Source organism: Cyrtonyx montezumae, unplaced genomic scaffold (genome assembly GCF_038088225.1).
Source record: "Cyrtonyx montezumae isolate F1298 unplaced genomic scaffold, pur_monq_1.0 scaffold_17, whole genome shotgun sequence".
Taxonomy (NCBI): Eukaryota; Metazoa; Chordata; class Aves; order Galliformes; family Odontophoridae; genus Cyrtonyx; species Cyrtonyx montezumae.
Window position 1 is genome coordinate 17,248,155 of NW_027071903.1, and position 18,164 is coordinate 17,266,318.

Consider the following 18,164-nt stretch of genomic DNA (forward strand, 5'->3'; position numbering starts at 1 on the left):
TAACAACTTACCTGCACAGAAAACCACATCCCCCTTCTGTTTGAGAGATGAGTCTGATGACAGACTGTGAATTTTCACCTGTGGTTTTGGAGCAGCAGCTGAGTCTTTGTCTTAATTAAGACAAATTTGTTCCAGGCACTGCTCTATGTTTTTATGGACCAATGACTCTCATATCTACACAAGCCATTCAGCATTACCTTGACAATACAGTTTTTGTTTGAGAAGGTCTTGCTAAATCTCAACAAAGCTGGGAAGCACTCTAGAAAACTGACTACCACTAGAGTGATGCCAGCTGTCAGACAGTATGGGGAAGGGCAACCACCAAGAAGATATGAACCAAATCTAAAGAGGGCTGAGGGGAAAAATACTTCCTAGGAAGGAGCACAGAGAAGAGTAGAGAGCAATTGGAAGAAAGGCACACAGCCTCATATTTTTTGGCTGGTCACTCAAATTGTCCCCACCATCATCAACATCAAATCAGACAGGTGAGTACAAACCTGAATGTTCCCAACCAAATCTGATGTGCAATGTGAGAGGGAGATAAATTGCAAAATATCTTCAATGAATCTGTTAGTGCTGGATAATACAGATATTACAAAATATTGCTCCAGAACCTCATTTGGAACTGAACTGTTATGCCTACTTCTGGCTACCAAATGTTAGACATAGGAAAGAACATCTGATGCCATGTCATTCTCCTTGATTTTCACAATATTCTGACCAGAAGAAGCAAAACACTGCATGTTTTCCTTGCTTTCCTTATCTGAAAGCAGTCATCATCTGGGGCAGTGAGGAATGTGTGTTGATCTCTTTTGCAATGGAAACAAACACACAGAAAACTAACTTGGGCAACAGAAATGTCCAAAGACCACTGCCTTATGACAAAAGAAAAAAAGCCATATCTCAAAGACGAGAAACTTTGAACTTGCAGGCTAGATCCACCTGTCAGACCATGTCATTTCTCTTGATGCCAAAGTCCTAAAGTCCTGCTGCTGTCACAGAAGTGCATCTATTGCATGTCCAAAACACAGGGAGAAGACTGGTGAATTTGGTTGCACAACTGTTTTTACTGGCATGTCCCATCACGGGCAGGAGTGTAGCCAACAGATGACTGGATACATGACAAACAGCCAACATATTTGCCTCCCATTTATTTCTCGTTTCTTTCAGCAGAACGAGTTGTGTTCTCAACAGCTTCCAGGAGAAGCCTTATGAGGACATTGAATGAATTTGCATGTTTTTTTTAAGCAACTAAACTATATCCAGTAAACCAGTTGGTGCGGCTCTAAGTTTTTAATCTTTAGTTCTGAAAGCAGTCCTGTTCATCTTAGCTGCCTTCTTCTCCTTCTCAGTCTGCAAAGCTAATCCAAGTGCCCAACTGCAGTCCTCTGAGACTACCGTGCATGAACACCCAGTCCTGAGAGAGATGTTTCCTATCTGTCTGAGATAGGATATATTTCCTTCCTGTCTGAGATCTGCTAAGAAGTATATCAGCTCACTGGGTCACTGGTTCTCCACTCAGCATCACAGGTCGTGGCTTTGAGGATAGCTAGTGACAGCATGCCACTACCCTCACAGTGGAACATTTGCCTAGTTGATGTACAGCATTACCCACCTCCCACCTAAATGAGACCTAAGGCAGTGAACAAGAGAAACATTGCACCTTGCAGCAAATGCAGAAAACACAAGCATGACTGAGGACAGTATGGGGTGAGAGCCTCACATTCAGTGCACAGAACTGCCATCCTGTATTTTCACGACAGTTGTTTTCAAGTGACTATAGAGGGAGACTTCACAACACCATCCAAACGTTTACAGTGAGTTAGACAGACACAGGAACAGCTTGGAAGTGAATATTCAGTGCAAATACAGTTCCAGAAGTAAAGTCCTACAGACTGCCAGAGATACAAAATGTGCCATCTGTGAAAGGCCAGGATCCCTCCAGTTATTAAACAAGGTTATCAGTTTGATTACAAGACTTTAAAATGGAATAGCACAGCTGATTCCCACTCTGGCTGAGAATGCCACTGCCTCCATCCCCTTGCCAGGTAGCATCCACCTCACCCCAATGTTTTTATTTTAACTTCTGCCTATGAAAAACATGGACTGCCGTGCGTCTTCTAATCATGCCATGTTTGCTTCCTGCAGGTGAGCGGCCCTTTGAGTGCAGCTGGCAAGAATGCAACAAGAAGTTTGCTCGCTCTGACGAACTGGCCCGCCATTACCGCACTCACACTGGAGAAAAGAAGTTCAGCTGCCCCCTCTGTGAGAAGCGCTTCATGCGCAGTGACCACCTGACCAAGCATGCCCGTCGCCACGCCAATTTCCATCCGAGTATGCTCAAGAGACGAAGTGGGAGTAATTCAAGGACTGGGTCTGTCAGTGACTACAGCCGCTCAGATGCCTCGAGTCCCACAATGAGCCCTGCCAGCTCCCCATAGACCTACCTGCACTGGATGTCAGCACTTTGCCTCTGATACCTAATGCGGAGCTCTGTTTGTGTTGCACACATTTTAAAGATTCTGTTGCTTTCCCTCCTCAATTTTTCCCTGCCCCTTAATTTTATATATATATATATATATAAAATCAGTAAATAACTGCCTCCCACTGCAATTTTCAGTCACGTTTTCTTCACCCAACCACACAAGTGGCCATTCTAACCTCATGGACTTAAGTGTTCCACTTAGCAACTCCTGCTGTCTCAATATTTCATACATTTTACACCACAAACAGATCCTCTTGATTATTCTTTATAAGAAAATAAGAAAATCTAAAAAAGGAAAAAAAAACCCAAAACATTTAATTCACCTCAGGTGTCAGTTTTGTAAGACCTGATTGCACAACGTGAACATACATAACACTTACAAATCAACTGTGTTGGATGGTGTCCCCCTTCTCCTTTCTCAGGGATGGATATTTATGTTACACAATAACTACATGAAGACACACCCTAACCGCAGCCTTATTCTGTAAATATATTTGCACTCAGAAGCTTTTTAGGTTCTTTCACACACTGGGGAAAAAAATATAAAACAGACAATACAAAAACCAAACCAGTACTGGAATGTAGTACCAGACTCTTCTATTGTTTGTTTTCCTGGCTATACATCTACACTGGGAAGCATCCGAACAGGATCTTCTTTCCTGAAACTGTCCTCTGCTTTAGACAGCAAGCCGCCTTGTCGTGTCACGCTGAAGAAGCTCCCAAACCAACTTCCTGTTCCAAAAATCTCTACGGAATTGATAAACTACTACTTGCTTTTTTGTTTGTTTTATGCCAGATAAAATTCTGAGGAAACAATTCTAAACAAGATGCCTTAAGTAAATAACCTATATCTTGAGGAAACGCGTTTACACTGGGTAACACTGTATTACAAAGTGACATGGAATCTCAGAGGCATTCTTTCTTCTCTCTCTTCAAAGTTCTTAAGCTCTCTGCACAGCAGAGCAGCAGGGACCAGAATACTCAAACCAAACCACACTGACTTGAATGATTTTTTTTATTTTTATTTTTTTAATTTGTTTTAAATGAACTATGGAAATAGAGCAACTGAACCAACGCCCATCACTGTTTTTATCAAGGTACTTACCTACTGTACAGTTGTATATTAGCAAGACAAATTGCTCAAGACAGCCTCTGTTTCCTGTTGTATTGCAATCATGGTCACTGATAAAAGGAAGAGAAAATTACAAGGTACACTTCTGACTAGAAAAAAAACAAAAACCAACATATTTCTAGGTATTACAAAAGAAGGCATTATAGCTTTCCCTAAAGTTTCTTAAAAATAGACGTATCAGCTTAAAGAAAGGCTCTGTTATTTCTGAATAACTGTAAAGATAAAGGGAATCTTAGCTGTTTTTCAGTAATTTTCAAGTATTGGGCATAAGATAGAACACAAGGAGACAGACCTTCATGTTTAGTATACTAAGAAGTACAGCAAAAGACCAGAGCATTGTGATGTCCTACAGACCTCACTGGCAGCAAATAGTCTTTGTTTTGGCTGGTTCTGATGGTGCATACTATAAATCAGTGCTTTTGATTATGGAATTTTGGGTGTTCTCTTGTTTTTACTGTAGACTATAAAATGTAGGCGCGTGTAGCACGATGAAACAAAACTCTCTACGCCAAACATGCCATTTGATACCAAGTTAATGCTTACCCATTCCAAATGTGCTTGTATCTTACTTGCTAGCTTGCATCAATTCAATTCTGCAAAGGTTGGTTTTTTTTACTGTATATTAACTGTGAGAGGCTAATATAGATTCCTAAGTAGTTTCATGGGTACTTCCACAATATGTATGTTATCTCTAATACTATATTTGTATGCATAAATTTACAGACATTTCAAAGTGCAGATATTTCAGTATTTTCTCATGTTCATTTGCTTCAGATTTCACCTCCAGAAAATAATGATTTCCCCTTGTGAATTGCAAGTCATGCTAGGCACAGTTCTACTACTGCACTTACAGATAATGAAGGAACAGGGTTCTTCTGTGAAGCTAGTAATGTTGAATTTCTGGATGAGTTGCCTAACCACTGTATAGTAGGGGAAAGCCAGATTGTTTTACCTCGACAGATTTCTTTTTTTAAATCTCAGCTACTGAGATTAAAGAAATGTTAAAGCCTTATACTATTCAGGTAAGAGGAATTCACATTCCAGTCATTTCTGTGACTGATAAAAGTGTTCTTGTGCTGTAGTCAGGAAAGGAGCAATTAAGATATCCTGCTAAAGGAATTTTACAGGTCAGCTGTGCCATGTGCACATAGTTCAGTCATAAACACATCTGTCATTATCATTAGACCATAAGAGGGATGTGGAGAGAAAAAAATAACCTAAGTATCAGCAACAGTCATAGGTTTTGAGTTCTAACTTCAGTTTGTTCTAAAATCACCTTCTCCAAGAAGACCAACACTTAATCTTTAACAAAGGAGGAACCACTCCAGTCCCTTCATTAGAGCATAACATTCATCAAGAATCAATAGGTACTTACAGATTTTTATAGCCTTGAGAATCAATACTCCCACCATGTTTTATTAGTACTAGGATTATGGGAAATAGAGATTATGGAACAACCAGTTCTGAGACAAAAAGTAGTTAATCTTTAACTCAAATAGTAATCTAAAACATTTTATGTATTTTCCTTATACAGATTAATAACAACAATAACTCAAGGCTGAGTTAAAAAAAAAAAAGACTGGGACAAAGCTGAATTTCCAGTTGAGCCAGTTCATCAACTAAGAAGGCTGTGAGACTGCATGTAGCTGACACAGCTACAATTTCAGTAAATTCTCTGCAACTTGCCATTAAAACTTTTTTTTTTTAACATCTTAGCTGTAAACACCTCAGAGTCTGTTAGGCAGACAGCCAAACTGCTTTACAATCCTTGTCAGAGCTTCACATCTCTCCATTAAATACGTAATAAATTATAGTTCTAGGATACAAAAATTAATTCCAAACCACTGGCACTTTTCAGTGCTGAATGTAGAAAAAAACTTCTCTTGATATTCTCATGTGTAAAGCCAGGGTTTGGGGTTTTGTGAAGCAGAAACAACAGCAAGCTCTTAAGGCTCTACACATGATTGTTTCTTCTGAGTTTTGAAGATATAAGAAGTCAGAACAGATTGTATTTTTAAGTCTGGTTACGTGTCCAAGCTAACCTCAGCTTTTTACCTTTCTGTTGTTCCATGCAGCTGTGTGACCCAGTCCGGTCTTCTCGCCTAGCAGCTGACATTGCACGCTCAGGAAGTAACTGCTCTGGGAAGGTGTGAATTTTTGCCTACTTCTCATTTCCCTGTGCAATCTGTTGAGGTGTATCCTCACAACCTATAAAATTGCCTTTTTTATTTTTCTTTTAATTTCAGAGCCCAGGAACAGGTTTCTTAATATTTAAAAAGCCGTGACAGCTTATCTGCTTTTCTCCAGCCGTGATACTCCCTTCCTTTCAGAATTTGAGCTGAACTGCTTTGCTTTAGAAAAAGAGTGTGAACTAAAATCACCCCACAGGTCTTAGCATTGGGTCAAGATGTTAACTGTAGTATGAGAAAACAGACAGAACTGAAAGGAGTATTAATGTCCTCCAGATGTCTAAGCAATTTTTTTTTTCTGATATAAGACTTGTTCTTACAAACTCATTCACCCCTTCCATTAACTCCATCTTGTACCCAGGATTCATTTCTCATCCTCTTTCTTATAAAGCAGACCTGGTAAACCACAGGCAGCTAGATTTTATTGTGAGAATTCTTTGTATTTGTAAATTACTTGTTCCTTGCTTTTGTAATATATGTATAGCATTTGCTTACGTTACATTACATAACTGCAGAAGTACATATTTATAACAAAACATTGGAAGCCTATGTTTGATAACACCTAATTCTTGTCTGTATCCTACCTTGAGTATTGCATTAATACTTGCAATAACTTTTAGTTCTGTGAGCATGTGTACATCCTTAAAACCTCATTCAATACTTTCTACCTAGAAGTCCAGTGCTTTTCTTGTTTCATGCTGCTGGACAAGAAAAGGCTGTCTGAGGAGCTTACCTGTTTCAAGGTATTCACACTCTAACTGGTTTTCTTTCCCATGAGTACTAGGATTTGTACTGGGTGAAATGCATTGTTGTTTTGGGGAATGCAATTTACAAAGAATAAGAAAAGTGAACTCTGCATACGAAAGCTTGCCTTTCTATTGCTATGTGATTTACTAATTTCACCAAGTGATGCCTACAAACTGACCTTCAGGTGCTGTTTTACTCCCTCACATCATCTGTTCATGCATTGGGTGCTAACATATAGTCTGTATCAGTGAATGGTATGATGGACATCTCTATTTCCAACATTTTGGAAGATAAAACTCTAGCCTTAGGCAGTAGAAAGTAACCAAATTGTACTTGTCGACCCCATAAACCAGAATAGAGTATGCAAAAACCCATCTACTGCTTTAGGATTTTTTTTATACACAGATTTTTATAAGCATATGCACATATATATAAGTATGCATATAAGTGTATTGTTAGTATGTGTGTGTGTATACAGCACTCTGTATGCATTACACACGGAATAATGAAGGGATGTCTACAGAGCAAAAATAGGTATCCATTTCATTTAACTGGTCTGAACCAAAATCCTAATTCCAAACACCACTGCCTTTGGAAAGTTTGAATCTGTTTTTTTTTGTTGTTGTTGTTTGTTTGTTTATTTTGTTTTGTTTTTAAGATTTGTGGTTTAGTTTCATCTCTGGTTACAGCTGTAGTTCCTTACATGTATATGCATTGTAGGGGACATGTGTGCATGTGCACATGTGCTTATTCATATGTGCCCGCCTCTGTGGGTGACAGTGTGCATGACAGTAAGTGTGCACATGTTTACATATGTAGTTTCAGCTTTGGTGAACTGTAATGTTACTGGTGTCACCTTCACCTTCTCCTGGACAGTTTTGTCTACAGCACATGAATACTTCCATGGGTCACTTTCAACTCTATAAATCACTACATTGAAGTATTACAGTTGTACAGTTATATATTTCATCTATACTTGCTCTGCTGTAACTTTTTACATATTTTGTACTGCATAGATTATATATTGTGATAATGTCTATACAGCAACAGTAAAAAAGGAAAAAGGAGGAAAATTAACAACTGTAAAGTATCATCTTAACATGTATGCATGGTTAGTGACGTTTACATTTTTCAAAATAAAATTTGTTATATGAAGTGTTTGTTTTCTTATTTTTTTTTCCTCTTTACCAGTTAAATATCACCAACTAGGTACTATTTCTGCTGTTAGTTTGAGGTTTGACATGTTGTTTGATATCCTTAAGTTTCAGCCAGTGCTACTGTTTAATGTTTAAAACCATTGAGAAAATGTTTATGTGATGCATGCTGTGTTTTGTTTTGTTTTGTTTTGTTTTTCTTTTAACTGGTATTTTAGAGTTGCATAGTGAAACTCCTTTCTCAAGATTGATGCATACTGTGTTTTTCTTCACCAGATAGTTATGGGATAAATACACACCAACAGAAGAATCAACCATCCTTTCTTTCAAAGCTCAGTTCTTTGCAAATTGACAGAAGTGACAGTGTCCTATCAAACCAGTAGTAATCTCATCTCACAGTCCAAGACATTTCTTTGCTCATTTCAAAGACAATGAAATCAAAGCACAAGTGATTGAGTTAATTCCCCAAATACATGAGGTACAGCAGACACACATCTTGTCTCCCCTTGGGAATTAACACCACACCCTCTGAAAAATTTCCTTCCCCACAGTCATCAACTACCTGTGCAACATTATATCTGAATGCAAAAATAATTTGAAACAGCAGACTACGATTGAAAGGTGAAGGCTAAAATATCCTTACTAAGCTAGGAGCAACTCTGGAAATCACATTTAAGACCAATACATTTCCTTGACAGGCAGTGATGAAAGTGGTTCAGAGCAAGTAACCTAGAGAGGCATTATCTTTAATAAGAGGTTTCCCCGTGTGTTTATTACCATGTTGAACTGTCAGTGCTATTCATCATCATCTCTGACTATGCACCAGTCAGGTTGTACATCTCTGTGTGTCTATAAGCAACCACCATTGTGGTTGGGCACTCAGTGGACAGCTCTATTAGTGAACCCTCATTGAAACAAATGATAAATTGCTTAGATCCAGCAGAAAAATATGGGTTTGTTTCATTCTTCTCTTCAAACATTAGCATGATGTGGTTTCTATCTGTATACTCTGCATGTCTGCTTTATAACTGGGCAATTTCAGGTTGTGAGAATCCTCAGGCAGAAGCTTGGTAAAGGGTCTCATACCAAAGTGAGCTGAAGTTCCCTTGCATCCCTTGTCTATCAGTCTTACATCTGAACTTCAGTTTTAGATCCTCCTAGTTCAGTTTCTGTCCTTGAACAAATAGGCCAGGCAGCTGCTTTAGAAGCTGCTTTAGAAGCTTAGTTGCTTTCTGCTACGTCATCCCTATGGGTGGAGTTCATGTCTGAACTTTCCAGAATGAGGAAAAGAGAAACAAATCCTTCTGAAAGGATATTGCCTTCTCAGCTTAAGTGTGGATTGCTGCCTCAGTACTGCAATGTTATGTGCTTCCCCACCCAGACATTCACACTCTGCTACATACATGCTAACACACTGTCATCTGCAAAAGAAACTGCTCCTCTTGGGTTGCTAAATATATGGGTTTCTGTCTTGTCTGTAAGTCAGCACTTGTCATCAGATGTTTATAGATTTGGCAGTAGTTCAGAAGAAAAGAGATAATACTGCTAGCATTAAGACAAGAATGTTGTGTCTACATTTACCTGTGTACCTTCAGAGCAATTCACCTCACAGTTTGCTGCTCTGGTTGTTCAAGGAGACACATGCCTTGCTGGTTGACTGAAAGAGATTAAAACAGCATAAATATAAATAACACAGTCAGTAGAGTAATGACAGAAGACACACTGGAATAAAAAAAGAGGCAAGGAAAATGAGACAAGCTGTTTATTTCTAGCAGCAGACCAGAAAGACTAGAGCACCAGAATATATGTGTGGCTTCCTCAAGAATTCCACAGTGACAAAGCTAGGCAGCATCTTCAATGGGGGAACCACACCATCTTTTCTAAGAGCAGTGTAGGAGAGAGGTATGTTGAACAGTAATTCAAGCACATACGTCAAGCTAGCTCCAAGTGCATTGCTGGCACAGCTAAGACTTTAAAGACAGAAGAAAGGATTTTTAAGAAGTTTTGTTAACCCACACACCAGATAAAGGAAGACAGTCTGGATGCTCAGACATCTGAGAAGCAAGAGAGAGAAGCATGAATTAACAACGGCTTTGGGAGACAGATTCATGCCCTGGGCAACTGAGAGAATACTGTAACATTAAACAAACTTGGAGAAGAAAAGAATGAGGAAAAGCGATTGAGAAAACCTGAGTGGGGTTTTAGGCAAGAGCAGACCCCAAACAAGTAGGAACACTGCTAACAAAACCTCAACACTTACAGCTCAGTAATGACAGAATAACAGAACTGCCTGGGTTGAAAGGAACCTCAAGAGGTCATTGAGTCCAACCTCTCTGCTAAAGCAGGTTCCCTACAATAGGTTGCACAGACTCAAGACCTGTCTGGACACCTCCATCTCCAGAGGAGACTCCACAGCCTCTCAGGACAACCTGTTCCACTGCTCCATCACACTTACCAGAAAGCTCTATGTTTGTATCAGACTTCCTACATTCAATTTTTAGTCAGTTACTCCTTGCCCTGTGCTGTGCACCACCGAGGAGAGCCTGGCCTCTCCATTTGCTTCCCACCTCTCTTCAGGTATTTACAAATATTAATTGCATCTCCCCTCAGTCTTCTTTTCCCCAGGCTGAACACACCCAGGTTACTCAGCCCTTCCTCACAAGGGAGATGCTGCAGGCCCTGTATCATCTTTGTGGCCCTCTGCTGGACTCCTTCTAGGAGACCCCTGTCTTTTTTGAACTGGGGAGCCCAGAACTGGACACAGTTATTCTAAATGTGGCCTCACTGGGGCAGAGTAGAGGGGGAGGATCATCTCCCTTGATCTGCTGGCCACACTCTTTTTAATGCACTCCTGGATCCCATTGACCTTATTGGCCACAAAGTGCACCACAGCCAGCCTGTTGTCCACCAGGACACCCAGGTCCTTCTCCACAGAGCTCCTCTCCAGCAGCTCATCCCCCAGCCTGTACTGATGCATGCAGTTATTCCTCCTCAGGTGCAAGACTTTACACTTGCTCTTGTTAAACCTCATCAGGTTCCTCCCTGCCCAACTCTCCAGTCTGTCCAGGTCTTGTAGAATGGTAGCACAATCCTCTTGTGTGTCAGCCACTCCTCCCATTTCTGTATCATCAGCAAACTTGTTGAGAGTGGACTTTATCCCTTCATTCAGGTCACTGATGAAGATGCCGAAGAAGATCCAGCACTGACCCATGGGGAATATTGCTAGTTACAAACCTCCAAACAGATTCTGTGCCACTGATGGCAACCTCTGAGCTCTGCCAGTTCTGAATCCATCTCACCATCCACTCTTCTATCTGACACTTACTAAGTTCCATAACAAGGATGCAGCAGGAGATGGTGGCAAACAACTCACTGAAGTCAAGGTAGAGAACATTCACTATTCTTCCTCTATCTACCCAGTCACAATGACATCATAGAAAGCCACCAGTTTGGTGAAGCATGACTTCCCCTTTGTGAATCCATGCTGACTACCCCTGATAACCTTTTCTTCCTATTGCTTGGACAGGGTATCCAGAACAAAGTGTTCCATCACCTTTCCAGGCCTGTAGCTTCCCAGATCTTCCTCCTGGCCCTTTTTGAAGACTGGAGGGACATTGACTATCCTCCAGTCACCAAGCATCCCTCCCATTTGCCAAGACCTTTCTAAGATGATAGAGAACAGTTCAGCAATCACCTCTGCTATCTCCCTCAGCACACATGGGTGCATCTCATCAGAGCCCATGGATATGTGTGCACTGATTTTGGCTAGATGCTCTCTGATCAAATCTTCCTCGACAACCAGGATGTCTTCCGTTCCCCAGACTCTCTTACCTTCAGGGTCTGGGATTCCTGAGGGATAGTCTGCTAAGACTTTAGCAAATAAAGGATTCAGAATCCCTGCCTTTTCAGCATCCCCAGTTAGGGGGATCCAAAGGATCCACCTCATTTAGTAGGGGACCTACATTTTCCCTAGTCTTCCTTTTACTGCTCACATACTTTAAAAACAGAAAAATAAAAACTTCTTGTTATCCTTTATAAGGTTTAATTCCAAGAGGATCTTAGCCTTCCTTGTTGCATTCCAGTAATAACTGTACCTCTCCAAGAAAAAGCAGCTCTGTTGTGCAATTGCTGCCTCATCATAATTGCAAATTGAGGATCAACCTGCCCCACCTGACTGGCACCAGCAGGAGTTAGATGTAATCTCTGGTTCCTGCTGGCAGGAACAAATGTTCAATAGGCTGAGAGGGTAGCATGAAGGGCTGGGCTGAAGGGCTCCAAGGTGCAGTCGTGGGCAGGTCTCTGCCTCGCTGACACGTGTTCTCTGCGTCACTGCCTGCTGAAGTGCACTGCAACACTGCAGGTCTGAGCCTGCTGGGCTGGTGCCCGCAGGGCACTTCGCAAAGGGCTGCACAGTGGGGCCCATCCTGTGCCTCATCCCATGGTGCATGCTACTACTTCTCTCACTGGAGCTAAATCCAGGCAATGCTCTTTCTGCGTGGGTCGTTTACATAAACAGTGCTGCCTGCAGACCAGTAAATTCAAATCACACTGTCCCCACGTTTTTACATCACACCTTTGTCACCCTATCACCCACATCATAAATACCTTAGCAAGTAATAATGTGTACAGAAGTACTAACATCAGAAGGCTGCTTTCCATCAGGAGTAAAGGCTGCCATAATTACACACCTGTTATGGCAAGAAGCCCACAGAAGTCAACTGGAAGTGGAAACTGAAGTGGACCCCTGTCTTCCATGTTCCTACAGGAAGAAAAGACCACTGAAGAGTTGTGCAGGTATCCTGAAGTGCTGCTATTCTAGCTTTGTGTATTGGGTCTCAATGTCACTGACTTATATTCTGAAGATTTATCTTCCTGGACTAATGCGTGTTTAACATGTCAAGGTGTCCAATCTAACAGTGGAGGTGATTTAGCTGTACTAACGTGACACTGCTCAGACTGAAAAGTTGCCCTCACTCATTAGGCAGAGCAGCGTGGACATGAGGACACCACTGAAAAAAAAAAAGAGCCACTTGGAGACCATGAGAGATGGTGTTTGGAGAGTTTCAGGTGTGTGACAGCATAGGAAGAGCAATTATATGAACAAATAAGGGCAAAAAAACAAGAAGCAATAAGTGGGAAAGGTGAAGTTCACGGGAAGAAGATCAGAGTGTAGGGTAGGGCAATTTTTAGAAAGGAAAAGAAAGAGCTAAGGTACAAAATCCAAAAGGAGCTCTGGAGGAAGGAGTACAATAGCTCCTGTGGTGGCACTTCCAACAGTCTGGATGGTGAGATGCCACTGCGTAATAAACAGGACCGTGCGTCCTTAAGAGACCAATGTTTGCATTTTCCCATGCTTTCCTATTGTGGAGATAACTTACTGAGTCATTTCTCTGATCCTGGAGACAAACGGAACAGACACAAAACATAACAAAATAGCAACGGGAAGAGAGAAATTCCTCCCTCCCCCTTTCACCACACATGTGTTTTACGTCAGAACACTCAAAGCCTCCAAGTGGAATAGAAACAAGGAACGGACTGACAGAGCTTTTTGGTGCACATTTTTCGAATCAAGGTCACCTTCACCACTGCACGAACAGTTAAAACATGAAAGCTGTAGCTCTCTGTTCCTTTTAAATATTTTGTCCTGCCTCTTTGGCTAAAAGTTTTACCTTTCAGTTTTTCCACAGACAGGGAATGGCAACGGGAATTTGCTAGCATTTTTAAACTTCAAAGCTCTTCACTTCAAAGACCCTGCAATTTTTCTCTCAAGCTTCGTGCCCCACCCTCTGGAAAAAAGATGTCAGTTTGGGAGTCTCCCAAAATACCACATTCGGAAGCTTGCAAACCACAGAAGTCAGTGTGACAGCGTCACTATCTCCTGAAAGGGGAACAATGGAATGGGCACTACAGGCTGGTCCCAGCCCAGGCTATACCAAGGCTTCCTATGCCAAACTGCAGAATTCACTGATCAAACCCAAGCAAAGGACAGTTTCTCTCTCTTTAACCTCTGTTACCATGCTGAGAACTGTCTCAAACCCTGTACATTACAAGACAATAAGGTCCCATGAAAGTCACAAGGTATGAGGGTTGGTTACAGCCTTTTTGTAAACTCCAGAAGTAGTAAAAAAAAATCCCAAGCTTTCCTACAATGCACACGGCAGCGTATGGCAGGCTGGGAGAAGGGGGACAGTGTGTCAACAAGTCAGCCTAGTTCTGGCACAGCCAGGCACCAGGCACAGGCTGGCTGCAGGCAGCAGGGCAGGCTGCAGGTCCTTGGCACCAACCCACATCTGCCTTCCTTCTCCAGAACAGGAGCCCGCAAGGCTGAGGCTCAAAGGCAGACACAGCACAGCCCCACTTCTACAACTTCCCCTGAGGACCAAGTGGTTTCACCTTAATGTGCCCTCAACTGGATAACCTGAGTGAGAAAACAGAGGCAAACCCAGGGAACAGGAACTCTGCAGAGGGTGGGTCGGCACGAACAACAAGACCGTGTGAATACATCAGGGCTGGCTGCTGCTTCCCTGCAAGGAACCTTCCATTAAAGCTCTGCTGTATATTTTAGGACTCCACCTCTCTATTTTTAGGAGGGGTAATTAATGCAGAAGGAAATAAGGAAGGAAAAAAAAATAAAGCCCGGAGTCCAAGAATGGAAAAATTCCTATTCTCCACAAAATTGTCCACTATGATTAAGGAGGAGTAAAAAAAAGGGTTCTATTTCATGAGTAAAAATACACTACAAATCACTGTAAAAATTATACGTTACACAGTGTTTGCTAAGAGGGGAAGCATTTCCAGAAGACAGCATTTCCCCACTTAACTGTTATTAAAGGGGAACGAATTCTCAGCTTTAAACACAGCTGCACTCTGGCTGTGTGTCAGGGCAGCTCTCAGCTGGGCAGGGGCTGCAATGCCTCTGTGCACTGCTCTCTGGATTTGGGAGGGGATGGCTGACCCCAAGACAACTGGCACGGGCTCTGTCCGGCTCCCTGCCTGAACTCAGCAAGAGAAAAGATACAGGCAAGGTGCTCAACACCCTCACCATCTGCTAGAAAACCCCATGAGCCACATGCAGCACTCATTCCAGCATGGCTGTGAAACATGGAAATACTTTCTAACAGAAAAAACAGCTCCTTAAAATAATCTGCCTGAAGTACAAGGCCGTTATAATGCCAGAAAATGTTGGTTGGTTGCTGTTTTTTTCCTTAATGAACAAAAGAGAATATTCTCAGAGATAAAAACCAGAAGAGCTTTGCCCTGCTCTTCTGTTTGTGCCTGCATTCCCCACCCCATCCCGAGCAGCATCTGCTTCTGAGCAGCCTCCCTGCCTGCTGCTCAGCACCTGCACTGCATCCTGCAGCCAGGAGTGCTCTCTCCACCCTCCTCCATGGAGCAGCACTGGCTCGTTGCTACCCAGCCACAGCTCACCTTCACTGTTACATGCCACTTTTCCTACTGCAGGGGTCACTTTGTCCTTGGACTGACCTAAGCTCGTAAATTCCTGGCATCACAGGGTACATTGGTGTGAAACATTTAACAGGAGTGGAACGTGTCAGGGGGCAGCAGCCAAACAACGTCTAAAACAGTAGCTCCCTTTTAGGTGACTTCGCTTTGGAAAGCATCAGATAAAAAATTCTCTTCTTAACTTAGAACTGCCATTACCTCTAAGCATGGCTGAGGTATGAAAAAGGCTGTAGCTAGGAAAAATCCCTGGGAAGTATTCAGTACTATTTCCTAATCATACCTTTCCTGCATGACAAACACTCACCCCTGTGCCTCTAATGAGACAGAACCTCTTTCAAATGTGGTGGCTGAGGATCTGTTTACTTCTATGCTTGGGGAGATAAACGTCAGCTTCGAGGAGTTAAAACACAACTGGGAGGATGGCGACATGCTGCGGGGTATCTCTGCTGACTGGTGTTTCTAATTTTAAAAAGGTTTTTAGATGTGACAAACTGTAATGAGCATCAGAGCTACCCATGTATATATAATGCAGAGAACTATACAGTAAAAGGGAAGCTGAAGCATCTGTATTTTGTCTGTGTCCAATTACTTTTGATAATAAAATGCCAGAGTGGTATTGTCTACAAATCCCAGAAGCCCAGATTCATGAGATATTTATGCTTAAGCTTCAGGCTTCTCTGATAATATCCTCAAAAACCAGGTCATTGTATGAATGGCAGAAGCCAAAAGCAAAGTAGACTGGCTGCGGTACAGGTTTTATCAATAATAAGATAGTCACCCTCTACCTGTCAAAGTCTCAGCCCGATACACAGCAAACACCTGAAGTCCATCACACAGCAACAGCTTTCATTGCAATGTGGAAAATAAGCTCAATTCTTGGGTGACAAGTACCAAACGAGATACTGCCACTGACACCCATGGGTACCCCACAGAGATGCTGGCATGGAGCACTGCCTAGAAAAAACTTTCATGGTAATTCCTGTTGTTAGTAACTTTCTTTAAAGAAGGAAAGCAGTACTTTTTTAACAAACCACCTGTCAACATGTGGAATCCCTTAGCTGGAACATTTGCCAGTTTTCTACTTTTCCAGATATACTGTGGAGAAGACAAGAAGTCAATACCGGATTTTGCAAGCTACTGATGCCCCATTAAAGTCATGGCTCTTCTCTTCACATAAATGATGTTAGCAGGAGGACATCACCTATAAGCACTCCTAAGAGAGATACCACAATTTTCCCGTGATTACATACCCATCATTTCTTAATGTCAGTGTTTTGCACTTACCTTCAGTTCTAGAGCAGAGACACCAAAAGCACGTCGGATTCCCTGGGCAGGAAACTCGATTTCAGCTCTAACCGGACTCTCCTATATTGCATTTATCAGTGTACCAAAATGACTGTGCTGGTGACACACACAAGCAACAGAAAGTGCATGTAAAATGCTACTGTGAAATCTACCTTCCTGAGCTGTCAGCAGTCACGCTGGGGCAGAAGCCAGGACAGCTCACACAACCACGGACAGAGCAGATGGCAGACTGAGCTGACAGCAGCATCTGCCTCGGGAGGAATGAGGTTCCAGCAATGTAATTCTGAACCGCACGGACACACACTTGTGGAAATACAGACAGGGAGAAGAGGGAGAAGATCCAGGAGGTGTAACAGAAGGCTTCATGGGGCCAGGCTGGATTTCTCTATAACTGTGCTGAAGCGCATCCTCACTGCTCCTCACACCTTGTGTGGGCAGGGTGTGTAAGAATGCAGCTCCTTCTGGTCTGTCTGCAGTAACTATATTCACAGAGTTACTAATTGAAACGCATTAGTAACTGGGTCCTACCCTAGGACCATCTGGGGCCATTTGGACCACTTTCTTCCTACTTCTTTCAATTGATTGATCAAGATTTTTTACTACAATTGGCAGAAGAAGTCTAACACATGAGGCTTTGCATTTCAGAAAAACTTAAACATGTCATGACCTACATGCTGTTGAACCTTGTGTAGGAGTTACGGCCTGTTGGGTCTCCTTGGCTTCATTCCAGTCACTCCAGCAGTTTTCAATCTTTGTATAATTCTGAGCATCCTGAGGACGACTTCTTGTAGAATGAGGAAATTAAATTCACTACTATTCTGCACAGCACTATGACACATCTTTTTCTACTCTTATCAAGTAAAATCAAGTTAGCACTTACATTTCATGCTGTAAAACTATTTTTCAGGCTATTTACAGTCAGATAACCAACATGTTACACACTATCTAACCATTCTGGCTACAGAGCTGTCCTCTATTACCAGGGGGAACTTCACCTGATCAGTAATTCCTTCTGCAATTTATTGATCTCATACATCCCAAGGTTTGGAAATCTGTCTCAGGTGAGGATTCAAAAAGCCATTTACTTGTGTACTCCAGTTACACATGTAACATGTAAGTGTACTCCAGTTACACATGGGGTTTGACTGAGCCATCAAATGGAACACTGTTTTTGAAAATATCATAATTAAAAAAGTCTTCTGTGTAGCAAAGATCCTACTTCTACCTTTAAGCAGCATTAATATTAAATTAGGTAACAACTACAGATGTTAGTTAGTTTGAGGAAAATAATTTCACAGCAGAAAACTGGAACTGCTTTCAATGAAGCCGACAGGCTGGGGAGGATTCCTCTATCAGCACTCGGCAGACGTGGGCTATTTCCTCTTTTTGTGAAAAAAAAAATAAAAATGGAGCTTTCAGTCCACGCTGCTAAAAACGAGCACCTTTCACTGTTTCTGTGCGGTGGCCTGTGATGCCAGCAGGGCCTCCTGCATCCCCACAGCAGCAGAGAAGATGGCAACTACTGGTAACTGCGGTTGGTGCAGTGAAACCGTGCGAGAAAGAAGTTCACTGAAGCACAGCCATCTTACAGGAAGACCCAAAATAACCCATTCCTTACGAGCACTGTTTTTCCTCATTTCAACTTCTTATAGAAGAGATTAGAGACAAGCACAAATAGTGGTGCTATT

The 18,164-nt window shown here is 42.0% G+C and overlaps 1 protein-coding gene and 1 long non-coding RNA gene across 6 annotated transcripts in view; one reads left to right on the top strand and one right to left on the bottom strand.

Annotated features, from left to right (window-relative positions):
- Nucleotides 1–7,100, top strand: part of KLF13 (KLF transcription factor 13) — a 28,791-nt gene extending 21,691 nt beyond the window's left edge. The window contains exons 2-3 of one of the 5 annotated variants that reach the window (XR_010622011.1): nucleotides 2,149–5,764; nucleotides 5,864–7,100. Coding sequence is in view for 1 of the 5 variants with exons in the window: in XM_065733496.1 (XP_065589568.1) it covers nucleotides 2,149–2,441 (293 nt within the window). In the remaining 4 variants the exon portion in view is untranslated. Of the gene's footprint in view, nucleotides 1–2,148 lie in introns of all 5 variants that reach the window. The other 4 variants (XR_010622009.1, XR_010622010.1, XR_010622012.1 and 1 more) reach the window with 4 other exon arrangements.
- Nucleotides 3,256–16,545, bottom strand: LOC136046761 (uncharacterized). The gene is made up of 3 exons (XR_010622013.1): nucleotides 16,456–16,545; nucleotides 9,289–9,364; nucleotides 3,256–3,667 (listed from the first exon to the last, which is right to left on the bottom strand). It is a non-coding gene; the product is annotated as an uncharacterized LOC136046761 (long non-coding RNA).
- Nucleotides 16,546–18,164: the final 1,619 nt, after the last annotated feature.